The 12760-nt window shown below is 39.3% G+C and overlaps 1 protein-coding gene across 5 annotated transcripts in view; it reads right to left on the reverse strand.

Moving 5' to 3' along the window:
• Positions 1-12760, reverse strand: part of MSRA (methionine sulfoxide reductase A) — a 434035-nt gene that overhangs the window by 256477 nt on the left and 164798 nt on the right. For 4 of the 5 annotated variants that reach the window (XM_032332277.1, XM_032332278.1, XM_032332280.1 and 1 more), the window contains one exon: positions 10276-10344. The exons of the other annotated variant lie outside the window; for it this stretch is intronic. In XM_032332277.1, the coding sequence (XP_032188168.1) occupies positions 10276-10344 (69 nt within the window). Of the gene's footprint in view, positions 1-10275; positions 10345-12760 lie in introns of those variants that run through there. 5 annotated transcript variants of the gene reach the window in all.

The raw sequence follows: 12760 nt of genomic DNA on the forward strand, positions 1-12760 counted from the left end.
TAACTGGCTGTTTCTCGGTGTGGATCAAACATGTTGCTTCAACTGAATCCCACTTCTTAGGCTTTCAGTGAAAACATCCCAGTAATTCCTGAAAAAACAGATCTGACTCTGTTTGATTTTGAATGCCTTAAAAAAAAAATAAATAAAACTGTATGTTATACTAGACCTAAGAAATTCCACTCACAGGAATTATTTTATTTTTGTTTACTTTATACATAGCATCATTCCAAAAGAAAAATTTGAGACAAATTACCAAAAAAAAAAAAAGATAATAAATAATAAAAAGTAAAATGAGATTAAAAAAAGAAAAATGAGTTAGTAAATAGCTTCCAAAATACTTGGCCATGACCCTGTAGATAGTTTTACCTGTTTTGTCTGTGAAAACTGGAAGACACAGAGTATGGAAAACGCACTCTGATAAATATGTCTCCTGCTACCCTTGAACACATTCACAATATAAGCCAAATCATGAAAAAGTGCTCCAGGTGAGACAGCCCAGCTGTTAGTCTTTATAGCGGGCAGCATTCCTAGGGAGGCATTGTCATTTCTTGGCTGCTTATCCATTCTCATCATTCCAGTATTTTGACAGCATTCTGCATCTAGAAGCAAGATGGCCCCCAGTCCTCGGGCCCTCTCTGGAACTGGCTTTTTCATCCTGGGTTGCTGAGGTTCAGAACTGAGACCCACATGGCACTCCATCCCCTGGTCACAAGACCTGGGATGAGAACAGCAGAGAAGATGGCCAATTCCCAGATCCAGCTTTGCCAGAGACATACCTTCTGCCACCTGACTACAGGCCTGCATCTTTGTTTTATCCAAATCTGTTGAGGCAATCTGTCTATCATGATTATATTTTCAAGTGTGTAACCAAACGGTTATAAATCTCAATAATTTGGTCAAATGCCCAAGTGAAAATGGTCATTCAGTCAAATTAAAGAGATTTCCATCACTTGTTAAATCATTTTTTACTTAAGCAACTATATTTATATATGCTTCTAACTCATGAAGATACATTTAAACCATGCTCAGATCCACAGAGTAAAATGGCAGATGGGGGAAGGGGGAAGATGATGCTTCTTTCTTAATCAAACTGGATGTCAAGGTAACCAAATAGTTAATAAAAGTGAAGCTTCTTATAGAAATTTTCTAGTTCATAAATAAAAGGAAATTCTAGAATTAAAAGAGTGCCATCCTGCAGCCTCTAATAGAATAACAGATCTAGGCAATGAGCATTAAGGCTGGTAACTTAATTATCCAGTTATTAAATGCCTCCTGAATGGTTTATGCACCCCACCTACAGATTCTGATCAGGACTCTAAGTCCCAATTTATAGAAAGCATAGAGGAATGATAAACATGATCATTCAATCTAGACTGAAAGAAATGTGCAGAATAAATTATCTAATTTCTTGAACAAATAAATTATAAAATTAAAAAAAAGAAGGATGAACTTAACAGATTAAGAGACTAAATAGGGGCAGCTGGGTGGCTTGGTGGGTTAAGCCTCTGCCTTCGGCTCAAGTCATGATCTCAGGGTCCTGGGATCAAGCCCCACATCAGGCTCTCTGCTCAGCAGGGAGCCTGCTTCCCTCTCTCTCTCTGCCTGTCTCTCTGCCTACTTGTGATCTCTGTCAAATAAATAAATAAAGTCTTTTAAAAAAGAGAGAGAGACTAAATATTTATACCAACCAATTACAACGTATGAACTCTATTTGGATATCGATTCAAACATATGGACTTTTGGGATATTTGATGTTATTTAAAAAACTACTTTTATTGCTGTGATAATGGCATTATGGTACAATTTCTAGAAAACTGCTTATTTATTTATTTATTTATTTAGAGCAAGCACCACAGCAGGGTGTGGAAAGGAAGGGAAGACGAAGAGAGATAACCTTAAGCAGGCTGCACACCCAACGCAGAGCCCGACTGGGGGCCTGATCCCACTATTCTGAGATCATGAACTGAGCCAAAATCAAGAGTCTGAAACTTAACTGACTGAGCCACCCAAGTACCCCTAGAAATTTGCTCGTTTAGAGATACATATCAAAATATTCATGGATGAAATAAAATGATACGTGAGATTTGCTTTAAAATACCTAAGATGGAGGAGAGAGCGAGTGGGAATATACATGAAACATACTCAGCCCTAAGTGATAACTGTTGAAGCTGAGTAAGAGAGGCTTCACTACATCAGTTTATTTTTAATGTATTTGAAATTTTTCCCAATAAAGAACTAAAAAATAAATATTTTTTAAAATCCACTGAAATAAATAGTATTGAGAGAAAATTCTTTATAAGATAACCCGGCCACGGATTATTTTAGATGCAATACAAGTAATTTATGCATTAAGCCAGAGCCCACCAGAAAAACACCCTGTGGCACCCGTGGGGGTGTGTGGACCAAATATTCCCTGGTGGATGTCAGGAGCACAAGTAGAAGAGCAGTGTAACCAGCAGCTCACAAATGGCCTCATGCTGCTCACTTTCTAAAGGGTTCTCAGTAGTACTGCTAACTCTCTTACGTTATAGTGTCCTCCTTCTACATATCCTTGAAAGAAACTTCTTTCGGGTTCTAGAATCAGGAGATTTTAAGATTCCCCCAAGGATACAGATTTTCAGTATCACACCCGTGAGGGTTCCTATTAACAAACAACGCAGGCTGGCAGGGATGTGAAGAAATTGGAATCCTTGCGCTTTGCCAATGGGAATGTAAAATGGTTCAGTCATTGTAGAGAATGGGATTGCAGTTCCTCAAAAAATGAAACATAAGATTACCATGCAATCCAGCAATTCCACTTGTAGGTATATTCTTTAAGGTACTGAAAATAAGGTCTCAAAGAGATATTTACACTCCCATTCTCATAACAGTAGTATTCACGAGAGCCAAAACGTGGAAGCAACCCTTCAATAGATGAATGGATAAACAAAATGTGGCCTACATATTTGGTGGACTATTACTTGGACTTTAAAAAAAAAGGAAGGAAACTGCAACACACGTCACAATATGGATGAACCTTGAAGACTTTATGCCAGGTGAAATAAGCTCATCACAAAAGGATAATTATTGAATGATTCCACTTACTGGAGCTATCTAGAGTAGTGAAATTCGGAGAGATGAAAAGTAGAATAGGGATTGCTGGGGGCTAGCTGGAGACAGAACGGAGAATTACTGTCTAAGGAATACAGAATTTCAGTTGGGAAAGATGAAAAAGTCCAGGAGATGGGTGGTGATGACGGTTTCACAACAGTGAGACTATTCTTAATGCCACTGAACTGTACATTTAAAAATGGTTAAAATGGCAAATTTTATATTATGTATATTCTATCATAAGTTTTAAAAACTGAAACCAACCATAGACTAACTGATCTTCCCAATGCTGCTAGAAAATATAGAGTCAAATTTGCGGCCAACTTTGATAAGTTATATTTTATTATGATGTGCACTATTTGTATATTTCATTTCTCATATTTTTCTTTGGCCTAATATATTCAGTAAATATTAAATTCAGTAAATACTGAATTCTAATATATGGTATTTTGCCATGTCCTGTATCCATTTTAATTTTCCTTTATTTTATTTTATAACAAGGCCCAAGGGAAATGGTTGGAAGGAGTAGAGTAAGAGAAACTATTCTGCTTTATATTACCTGCATTATGGGTTTCATTATTTTTCTTAAAAATGCTAGTTGAGTTAGACTGAATAATAATTAACTCTAGTTTTTGTCATTCTCCAAATCTACATTTTTCTTCTAAAAAAGCTAATTCACAGAGAAGCAGTAGATACATAATTGTTTCTCTTGCACAACTTACTGGGCACTTTTTCTCTGTAGTGCTTTAAGAAATTACTCCCATATTTGTAAAATAAAATTATATAAATTTTCATTTTTAAAACTTTAAAAAAGTTGGTCAATTGGATGGTCACTGTATTACTATTGGTAACAGTGAAATAATTAGCCACAGCTCATCAATTCAATAGTTGATGCCAAAAGAGAATTCGTGGCACTTTTGGAGAGCTCTGTATTGATTCAGAAGGAAGCAATGAGTCTCATTTAGACCTATGATGAGAAAGCCTCATAGAAGGCTGAACAAGAGCTGGCCAGTACTGGGCCAACATTAGATTAGTTTTCCACTAATGCAGTCGGTTATCCTTCAAAATCCCTGAGTCACAGGACTCATCAGGTATTATGCAGAAGAGATTATAGATCAAATGGAACTGACTGATGTTGCAGTTAATCACCTGAGGGCTGGATCAAGCACCCTCTAACTGGGGAGACCAGGTACCCCCCACCCCGGGGAGCAACTCACCAGCTTAGAGGGGGAGGGGGCTTATTTTCTGGTTCTTACATGCATTCCAAATGGTGAGGTTGGTGGATACGTGATTATCGAACATTATTGGATTTGGATTTACTACAATGGGTTCACTTCCATTCTCTAAGCTCAGAAATCCCCACCCACACTCCAGCTTCCAGTCCCTATCACCCTCCTCACCCAAGGATACCCTCTTGGACTCCACACCTGTGCTCCTCTGGATCAGACCTGGTGGCTGCATCAATCCAAGCAATGCAATACAATCCAAATGGGATTTTCAGCTAAATCCTTCACCCTCCCCTATATTATCTGACCTCTCCATGTGCAAAAGAAAATACAAATTGAGACTTTTACGTACACAAAAAAGACATATAAAATAACATATATCTTAAAACATGTCCCTAAATGCCCAATTATTTTCCCTTAAAGGTTCTTCAGAGTATATGGGAAGAAGGCCTATTTTTGTTTCCCCAAGTGCCTCATCACTTAAGAAGTTTGCACCAGTTAGCAGCCTGCTGTTCTAACAGTCTTGTGAATTTAGATTGTTTAGTTAATTATAAACACATTTCAAAGTCATTCTTTCTGGCCTTTTTCCTAGAATGAGTGACTGCCACTCCACAGCTCACAGAATGGTCTTCAATGGTTTTCAGTCAAGGTTCAGGGAGAAATATGCCACACCGGGATTTGATTATTTACCAACATAATGTTGGATTCGAGCCAATGAGACACCAATATATTTTCCTTTGAAGTCTGACATATTGCCTGCTGCTTTCAATGCTGTTTTCTTGGCTAGCAGACAAAATAACTGTGGCTGTTTCAAAAAATTCACCTCCAACTGAAGTCAGAGGGAAAAAATGTCTTATGATTGGTTCATCTTATAGACACTGATCTCATTCTCCTTTGGGGTACTGAAGGTGAGACCCCTGGACTGTGGTGCATCTGTGGGCCTGTGCCAGCCCCAAGCCCCAATCTGGAATCAGCCCTTCCATACACCTATTTAAGAAACAGTCTAGTAAATTCTTGGCACTCTGGCTATAAACAGAGATTTGTAACAAGGTCATCAGCACATTTTCATGATGTCTTGGATTGCCTTTCGCTCCCTCTCATTGGCGAAGCCCTAAGAACACCTGACAAAGAAAACATGTTTTGCAAGGGTTTGAGATCACAGAGCCATTGCTGTCAGGCTATTGGGAGCCTAAAAACCCACCCTAAGAATTCAAAGAGATTCTGCTTCTCTGCTTCTTCTGCTGCTGTCACTGGTATCAATTCCTGTACACTAAGATTCCTCACTGCAGAATCTTACCTTGTAACAAACAGCCTTGGTGTGGATTTCTAAATGATAGGATCAAAGGCTTTCTTGTTAGAAATAATTTTTTCCAAAAGGTTTAATTCTGAAATAAGACAAATGCTCATTAACTAAGAAGAAAGGCTCTAAAAGGCTATTTAATCCCATTTCTCAATTGGTTAGGAATGACCACTCTATCATTTAAATACCTCTAGTGACGGACTGCTCATCACCCTATGTCACTGGACACTAGTAGTACAATATGAAAACTGCAAGGGCATAATCAGATCAATTCTCCATCTCTTACTGAAGAGCTATGAGCCAGGTTTTATAAATTTGAATTAACTTTTAATTTCAAGTCATTCAGAAAGAATATAACAATATTTACTGAGGAAAATCTTAGAAGTTAGTAGAACTACTGGTGTTGGTACTGTATGATATATAATGTAAGTCTAGTCTACCACACTGTAATTTTTTTTCATTTGTTTACTTCATTTAATATATCTATGTTCACTGTATTTTATTTATTTATTTGTCAGAAAGAAAGCACAAGCAGGGAGAACAGCTGGCAGAGAGAGAGGAGGCTCCAAGCCAGATATGGGACTCGATCCCAGGACCCTGGGATCATGACCTGAGCTGAGGGCAGATGCTCAAATTACTGAGCCACCCACGTGTTCCTAAGAACTGTATTTCATGTTTTTTAATTATACTAAAAATCTTCCCAAATTAACAAATCTTTGCAACTCCCAACTTCTCTGCATTTTCCTCAATTAATCATTTTTTAAATTTTATTTTGAAATAAATCTTCTTGAATATGGAGTATTTTCAATAAAATGAAAAGTTGTTCTGGGCTTAAAAACAACCACCATGAGAGGCTGGAGCCTGTGCTCTCTGCGTGGATGGAGTGGCTCACTGACAATGGGATGTCACTTTCATTAAGTTGTTGAGAGCTGGAGAGAACCTTTCTAAGTCAGGCACAGCATGCTGGCAAATGTAATATGGATGTCCTCATGCCTGAGAAAGCATTCCCTCCACTTGACCAGATTTCTTTCATCTTTGGGTGCCTCAGTTTCTCTGTCTCTAACAGAGCACAATAATGCCCACTTCACAGGGATGTTGTAGGATTAAAGGGATGATAGCCATAGGGCACTCTCAGCCACCAGGAACAAAGGCATTAAGTAATTGCAAAATGTTCGGTTCTGCTTCTCCAGCTTGTGGAAAAAGGGCTCCCACTGACTTGAAAGAGAGCATCATACACAGACAAGGAGAAGCCCACTGGGCGAGCAGAGCCTATTACCTTCATTATCATTGTCCTAAAGTGCAGAGGACAGAAAGAGCAACAAAGAAGCTTAAGAACCATGGCCACACAAAAACAAGACAACGACTAACAAATGGGCCATGAAAGAAAATCTGAAAAAATGAACAACTTAGCTTAAAAATAATCCGTAAAGATTATACGCCAGAAATGAAGAAACTATCTATCTATTCCTTGGTCACTTGACAGAAGGCTGCACTCGTGTGTTTTTCACAGTGGAATGTGCCCTGTCCTCACACTCCACTTCCTTACATTATCCACTCTAAATGCTTAATGGCAGTTCAATGACCACTTTAGAATGGATTAAAATTTAAAAGTTCCTACGTAGACAGGATTCTGTAATGTACATTCAAAAGATTAACCAATAGATAATAAAATTGAAACTGGTGATACTATTTGATCATAAGATATTAAGACTTACATGGGTGAAGAATGAGTTGACACAAGTAGAAAGTGCCATTGGTACTTTGGCGAACTCACAGTCCGGCAGATGTAAAACAATCTCCTGTACATTAATTCATGCTACTAAAATCAAATGAGTAAAAACGGCATAGTAGATGTCATTCCAATAGTATTTTCCCAGCAAAGGCTGTGTATCTCAACAGTCCTTCAGAGCACTCTGGGAATGCATAGAAACTCACAAATCAGTTTGCTAAATTGACTTGGCTGGATAGCATGCTTTTGTGCATGGATTCAGCTGAAAGGCATTTCTGCAGCTACCAGACTTGCCCCGTGGTCCCTCCAACTCCTCCAACCAGGGCTAAGTGTCAGGGAACATCCTAAAAAGAGCATGGGCTTCAGGGTCAGTTAGACTTGGACTCAAATTCTCCCTCCACCATATCACTGGCTGAGTGGCGCTGGTAAGTGACAGGAGCTCTCTGAGAAGAGAATTACATGTTCCTACCAGCCTTGCAAGGTGCCAAGAGGATTAGATGTCCAACATACGTCAAAGAGCCAAGCGCTATATACTTGGTTTAACCTTTTTGGTCAAGCTATAAACAACCCAGAATGAGAGAAGCCCACCCCCAAAACCGCCTGCTGTCTCTCTCCACCGCAGGCCAGGAGGACAAGTAATATAAAATGAGAACAGTTTTTAAAACATTAATAAAAAATGCCTGCACATACTTAACCCAAATAGAGGCCTTAATTTAAGCATGTGTAAGAGCCAAACCCCAGTTCTCATAAAGTAAAAATTCTTAGCTGTCCAAAGATACTCTATTTTTATGATCTGTGTAACTCTGCACTTGTAGAAATTATATACAATTCACCTCTTTTAAAAGCCACACACCTTGGCCATTCACAGTGGATTTCCAGGGGACTGCCTGCTGCCAGATCAGCCTTCAGTCTTAAATATATGAGATGTAGAAGCAAAGGGAAGAGTCTCAGAGCACTCTGTCAGCCCTCTCATTCTATAGGAGGAGAACCATGCTTGCCCAAAGCCAAACAATGAAGGCTATGGGTTAGGATTTTTAGGAAAGCCAATATAAACCAAAGCCATGACAAATAATAATTAGCATCTCATCAAGGAGCTTTATTTACTGATATTTCTCATTCTCTGGCCTGCCTGGTGCTTGGTCTGCCCTTTGGGAAGGAAGCTTTCCTCCAAAAGCACAACAAAGGGAAACCTGCTAAGATAAGTCAGTCTCATTTTATATTTCCCAGCATGACATGGAACTGAGTTTCTAACATGTCTGGGGGTGAAAAATCTGAAAGACAAAAACAAAAAAAATCATCAAAGTAACCTTTTGAGGACTGATGTGACATCTGCTGTCCCCTGGGAACAGTCCTAAACCCACAACTTCAGTAAAATGGCATGATCTGAACATGAGTCCTCGGAGGAAAAGTTAACAAATCAAATATTTAGCACATACTTTTAGAGTGTCCATTACGCTTTTTTGCTACAAAAATCAAATTCTCCATTTACATTTCTGAGCATAATAATTCCTAACTACTGATCAGTGTATTTTAAAAGGTGATAGCCCATACAGAGCAAGATTTACAAACACTCAGGCAGAATTAGCTCTGTTTCATAACTCTGCAACTGTTAATCATAATTGATTACTAATTCTGGTTCCATCTCTGTGAATAAGTTAATGCTTTTCCTGAATAGGCTAATTTAGAGATGGGTCATCCTGAGGCTAATTTCCACCTCAAAGACACCTCCATGCTTAAAGCAGATTTACATCAAAAGCCTTTGTAGGAGATCATCATCAAGATCAGGGTAGAAAGGAAGCTACAGGACAGCATAAAGTCAGGGAACTTCAGGAGTTTTAGAATGGAGCCAACCATAAAACCTATCTAAAGGCTCAGGGGAGGGTACCTGGGTGGTTCAATTGGTTAAGCAACTGCCTTCGGCTCAGGTCATGATCCTGGAGTACTAGGATCTAGTCGAGCATCAGGCTCCCTGCTCAGGGGGAGTCTGCTTTTCCTTCTGACCCTCCCTCTTCTCATGCTCTCTCTCTCTCTCTCTCTCTCTCACACACTCTTTCTCTCTCTCAAATAAATAATAAATCTTCAAAAAATGAAAAATAAAGGCCGAGGGGAAGGATCCAGAAGATACAAGAAAATACACAGGACAGAGGCAATAACCCCGAGAGATTGATAAGGGCACCAGGGCATTGCTCCAGGGAAAGGGGAACAGGAGGGTTTAAAGGAAGAGGAAATCAGGAAGAAAAGGGAAGGAGGAGGAGAAGGGAGAAAGAAAGGGAAAAGGCAGGGAAAGAAAGTGCCAGGTGTAGAGACATTTTGAAGGAAGCTTAAGTGACATTAAATATGGAGGTCAGGAGCTATGAATTAAAAAGGACCTTGTCACCAAAAGGTTTGGAATCTAACAGAGAAGTTCTGCTCAGCCACATAATTTTATATTGTAAATATATACTCAGGGGTTAAATTTTATTCTGTTTAAGACGTTTTAACTGATTTTTCTCTAAGGAATATGCTGAATTCATAATGGAAGAGAAAGAGATTATTCAATTAGATTGATTTTGTGGAATAACAACTCAAAACTTCTTGAACCCCAGCCGTTGACAAAATTACGTACCAATGTGGGGAGGGGGACCCTTCTAGAGAAGAAAAACTCAAACTGTAAATTACCAGGTTAATTCACAGTGTGGACGTAAGAAATAGCAAATACACAGTTTGATATTTGGTTTGCAAAGTGAGAAAAGAAAGCATATTAAATTCTATAGAATAAGCTTTTCTGATCCCAGAAATACTAAGAACTCGATAGTTTTTTTGGCTCTAGTGACTTGTAAATATCTAGAAGAGCCCAGATTTTGAAGCCCTGAGGACACTTGCTAAAACTCAGAAATTTGGCACTAGTCTTTGCACACAATTTGGGTTTTCTTTCAGAGTTGATATCTTACCAAATACAGCCATCTGTGTTCCCTCTGGGAAAGGTTCAACTGTTCTATTGCCATTGACATGATGTTTGGCTAGGAAAAAAAAAAAGAGGGAGAGAAGGAAAGAAAGAAATACAAGTTAAGTGTAAAGTTCCACACACATACTAACACATGTCATTAAATGTGTCAAAGAGTCTATTTCTCGTTTTTAGTTAAAAACGCCACCAAAGCTTACCCTTTTAAGAGAGTTTCAATTATTCTGTTTTTAATCTCAGTTACTGAAGAGCCTCAAGATGGTCTAGTTCAAGTGCCTGGTTTTACAAATGAGGGTGCCAAGGCCCGAGCTTGTGCAGAGCCCTAAGACTGGCGGCGGCAGAGCTAGCCCAGCCCCAAGGCTCCTGACCCCTGGGCAGAGAGGCCCCACAGGACCAGGCCAGCCCCTGAGGAAGAAGGGAAACTCGGGGTCCCCGGGTGAACTGGGGAGACTTCCTCTAAAGACTCCTGATAATCAGAAAATTGACCCAATCATTGAAGTGAGCCACGAGGACAGCAGGGTAACATTGGGGCCAATTTTTTAAAAGAACAGAATAATAGAACGCATCATTTCACTACAATACAGCCACTGTTACCAGGAGCCACAGACACTTGCCTTCTTACAGATCAAATGGATAAGCCAGTGTTTCTCAACTACTCTTCCTGGTTGAGTATGTTGCTGGTTTCCTCCACCAACACCCTCCCCACCCTGGGCATAGCAAGGACTTAGAAATAGAAGGTGACCAAGTTATGGTTTTCCAGCATTAACTTATTCTCATAACCCCTCAAACTTTAGTCAGATAGAACCCAGCTGAGTATGATTCATCTACAAGTATTTGAATAATATCCTCAGCAATCCTTGAGTATGGGCATTTAAGTTGAAAATACATAAGAACGGCTAAAAAGCCTTGATGCTGCTTCATATAGCACATACATTTTGATTTCCTGTGTCCCATTCAGTTTATGGAGCACTGGCAAAGGGCTCAGCATGACAGTCTGACTGAGGGGGCTGTGGAGAGTAGGACATGGTTCCTGCCCCTGTGGAAATTAAAATTACCTTCACAACATAAAAATGTCAGAAAGCTTACAATTATGTGCCAAGTTCTGGAATTAGGGACTAAAGGTACTGTAAGAGTTCACAGCAGAGGAATAGCAAGCTGGGTGGGAGTGAGATCCAGCAACCTGGAGGAAGGGCAACCATCGCAGCGTCCTGAAGGAGAGGCAGGGTTTGGAAAGGCAGAGAGTGAGCAAGCAACCTGAATGAGAGCCAGGAGTCTGGATGTGACTGAGGCATCATCTGGGACCAGAAGAGAGTCTAGTCTGGGCATAGCAGAGGTGATACATTGAGCAGCAGTGGCCATGAATGACACAATGGTAGGCATGGACCAAGGCATGAAAAGTCTTGAGAACTCCATCCAAACCCATAGGAATCCCTCTCCAGTACCCTACAAGTCTTTTAGAACCTGAAGGCTTATGAGGCTCAGTCAAGTTCAGACATGAATGACACAATGGTAGGCATGGACCGGGGCATGAAAAGTCTTGGGAACTCCATCCAAACCCATAGGAATCCCAAGCAGCCTCTCCAGTACCCTGCAAGTCTTTTAGAACCTGAAGGCTTATGAGGCTCAGTCAAGTTCAGACAACCTCTGCAGGATACCATCAATTCAGGGGCTCTCACTGGTTATTCAGTGATGGTGGCACTAGCCTAGGAACAGAAAACCTGGAGGAAGGGAAGAGACCAGCCCAGGTCCCGGTGGCCATGGGACCTTGTCAAGCACTCATTAATATGGTTAGAACCACTGGTTGCTGAATCCAAAGAAATGTGATGAGGTCTGACATGGAGGTCACAGTTCTGTTCTAAGGTCACCACTTCACAGTCCCTGCCTGTAGTTCTGAAAATGTTTGCCTTTACGCATATCAAGAGTTGTAAATCCAGTCAAGCTCTTTGATTCACTAATCCCACTCATAAGAATTCAACCTAAAGAATAATGTAAGAGTGAAAAAAAGATGATACAAATAAGAATATTTATTACTTATAATAATAAAACTTGAAAATCAAATGAATATCCAAAAGTACTAACATTGCTTAGAAAATTATAATTCATGATTTATCAAAAGCATATGATATTAAGTAACATATTTTAAATAGAGCATTTGAAAGATATATAAATATGTGAAAAAATATTTGGGATAATGGTAAGTGAAACAATCCTATTACAACACTGGATGTAGATTATAATGACAACTAATTAAAATATGAATGCTTATAGGAAGAGAAATATTTCTCTGGCAGAGAAACATACAAAAATTAAAACAACTAGGGAGATTATACAAGATTCTTACCTTTATTAATTTCCTTTATCATTGTTAGATTCTTATTTTCTAAATGAAAATCTGTTCAGATTTTTAAGAATCAACAAAATTATGGGTTAAAAATTTTTTCTCACAGGACTTGATTTCCCCGGACAATCCATCA

This window comes from Mustela erminea, chromosome 2 (genome assembly GCF_009829155.1).
Source record: "Mustela erminea isolate mMusErm1 chromosome 2, mMusErm1.Pri, whole genome shotgun sequence".
Taxonomy (NCBI): Eukaryota; Metazoa; Chordata; class Mammalia; order Carnivora; family Mustelidae; genus Mustela; species Mustela erminea.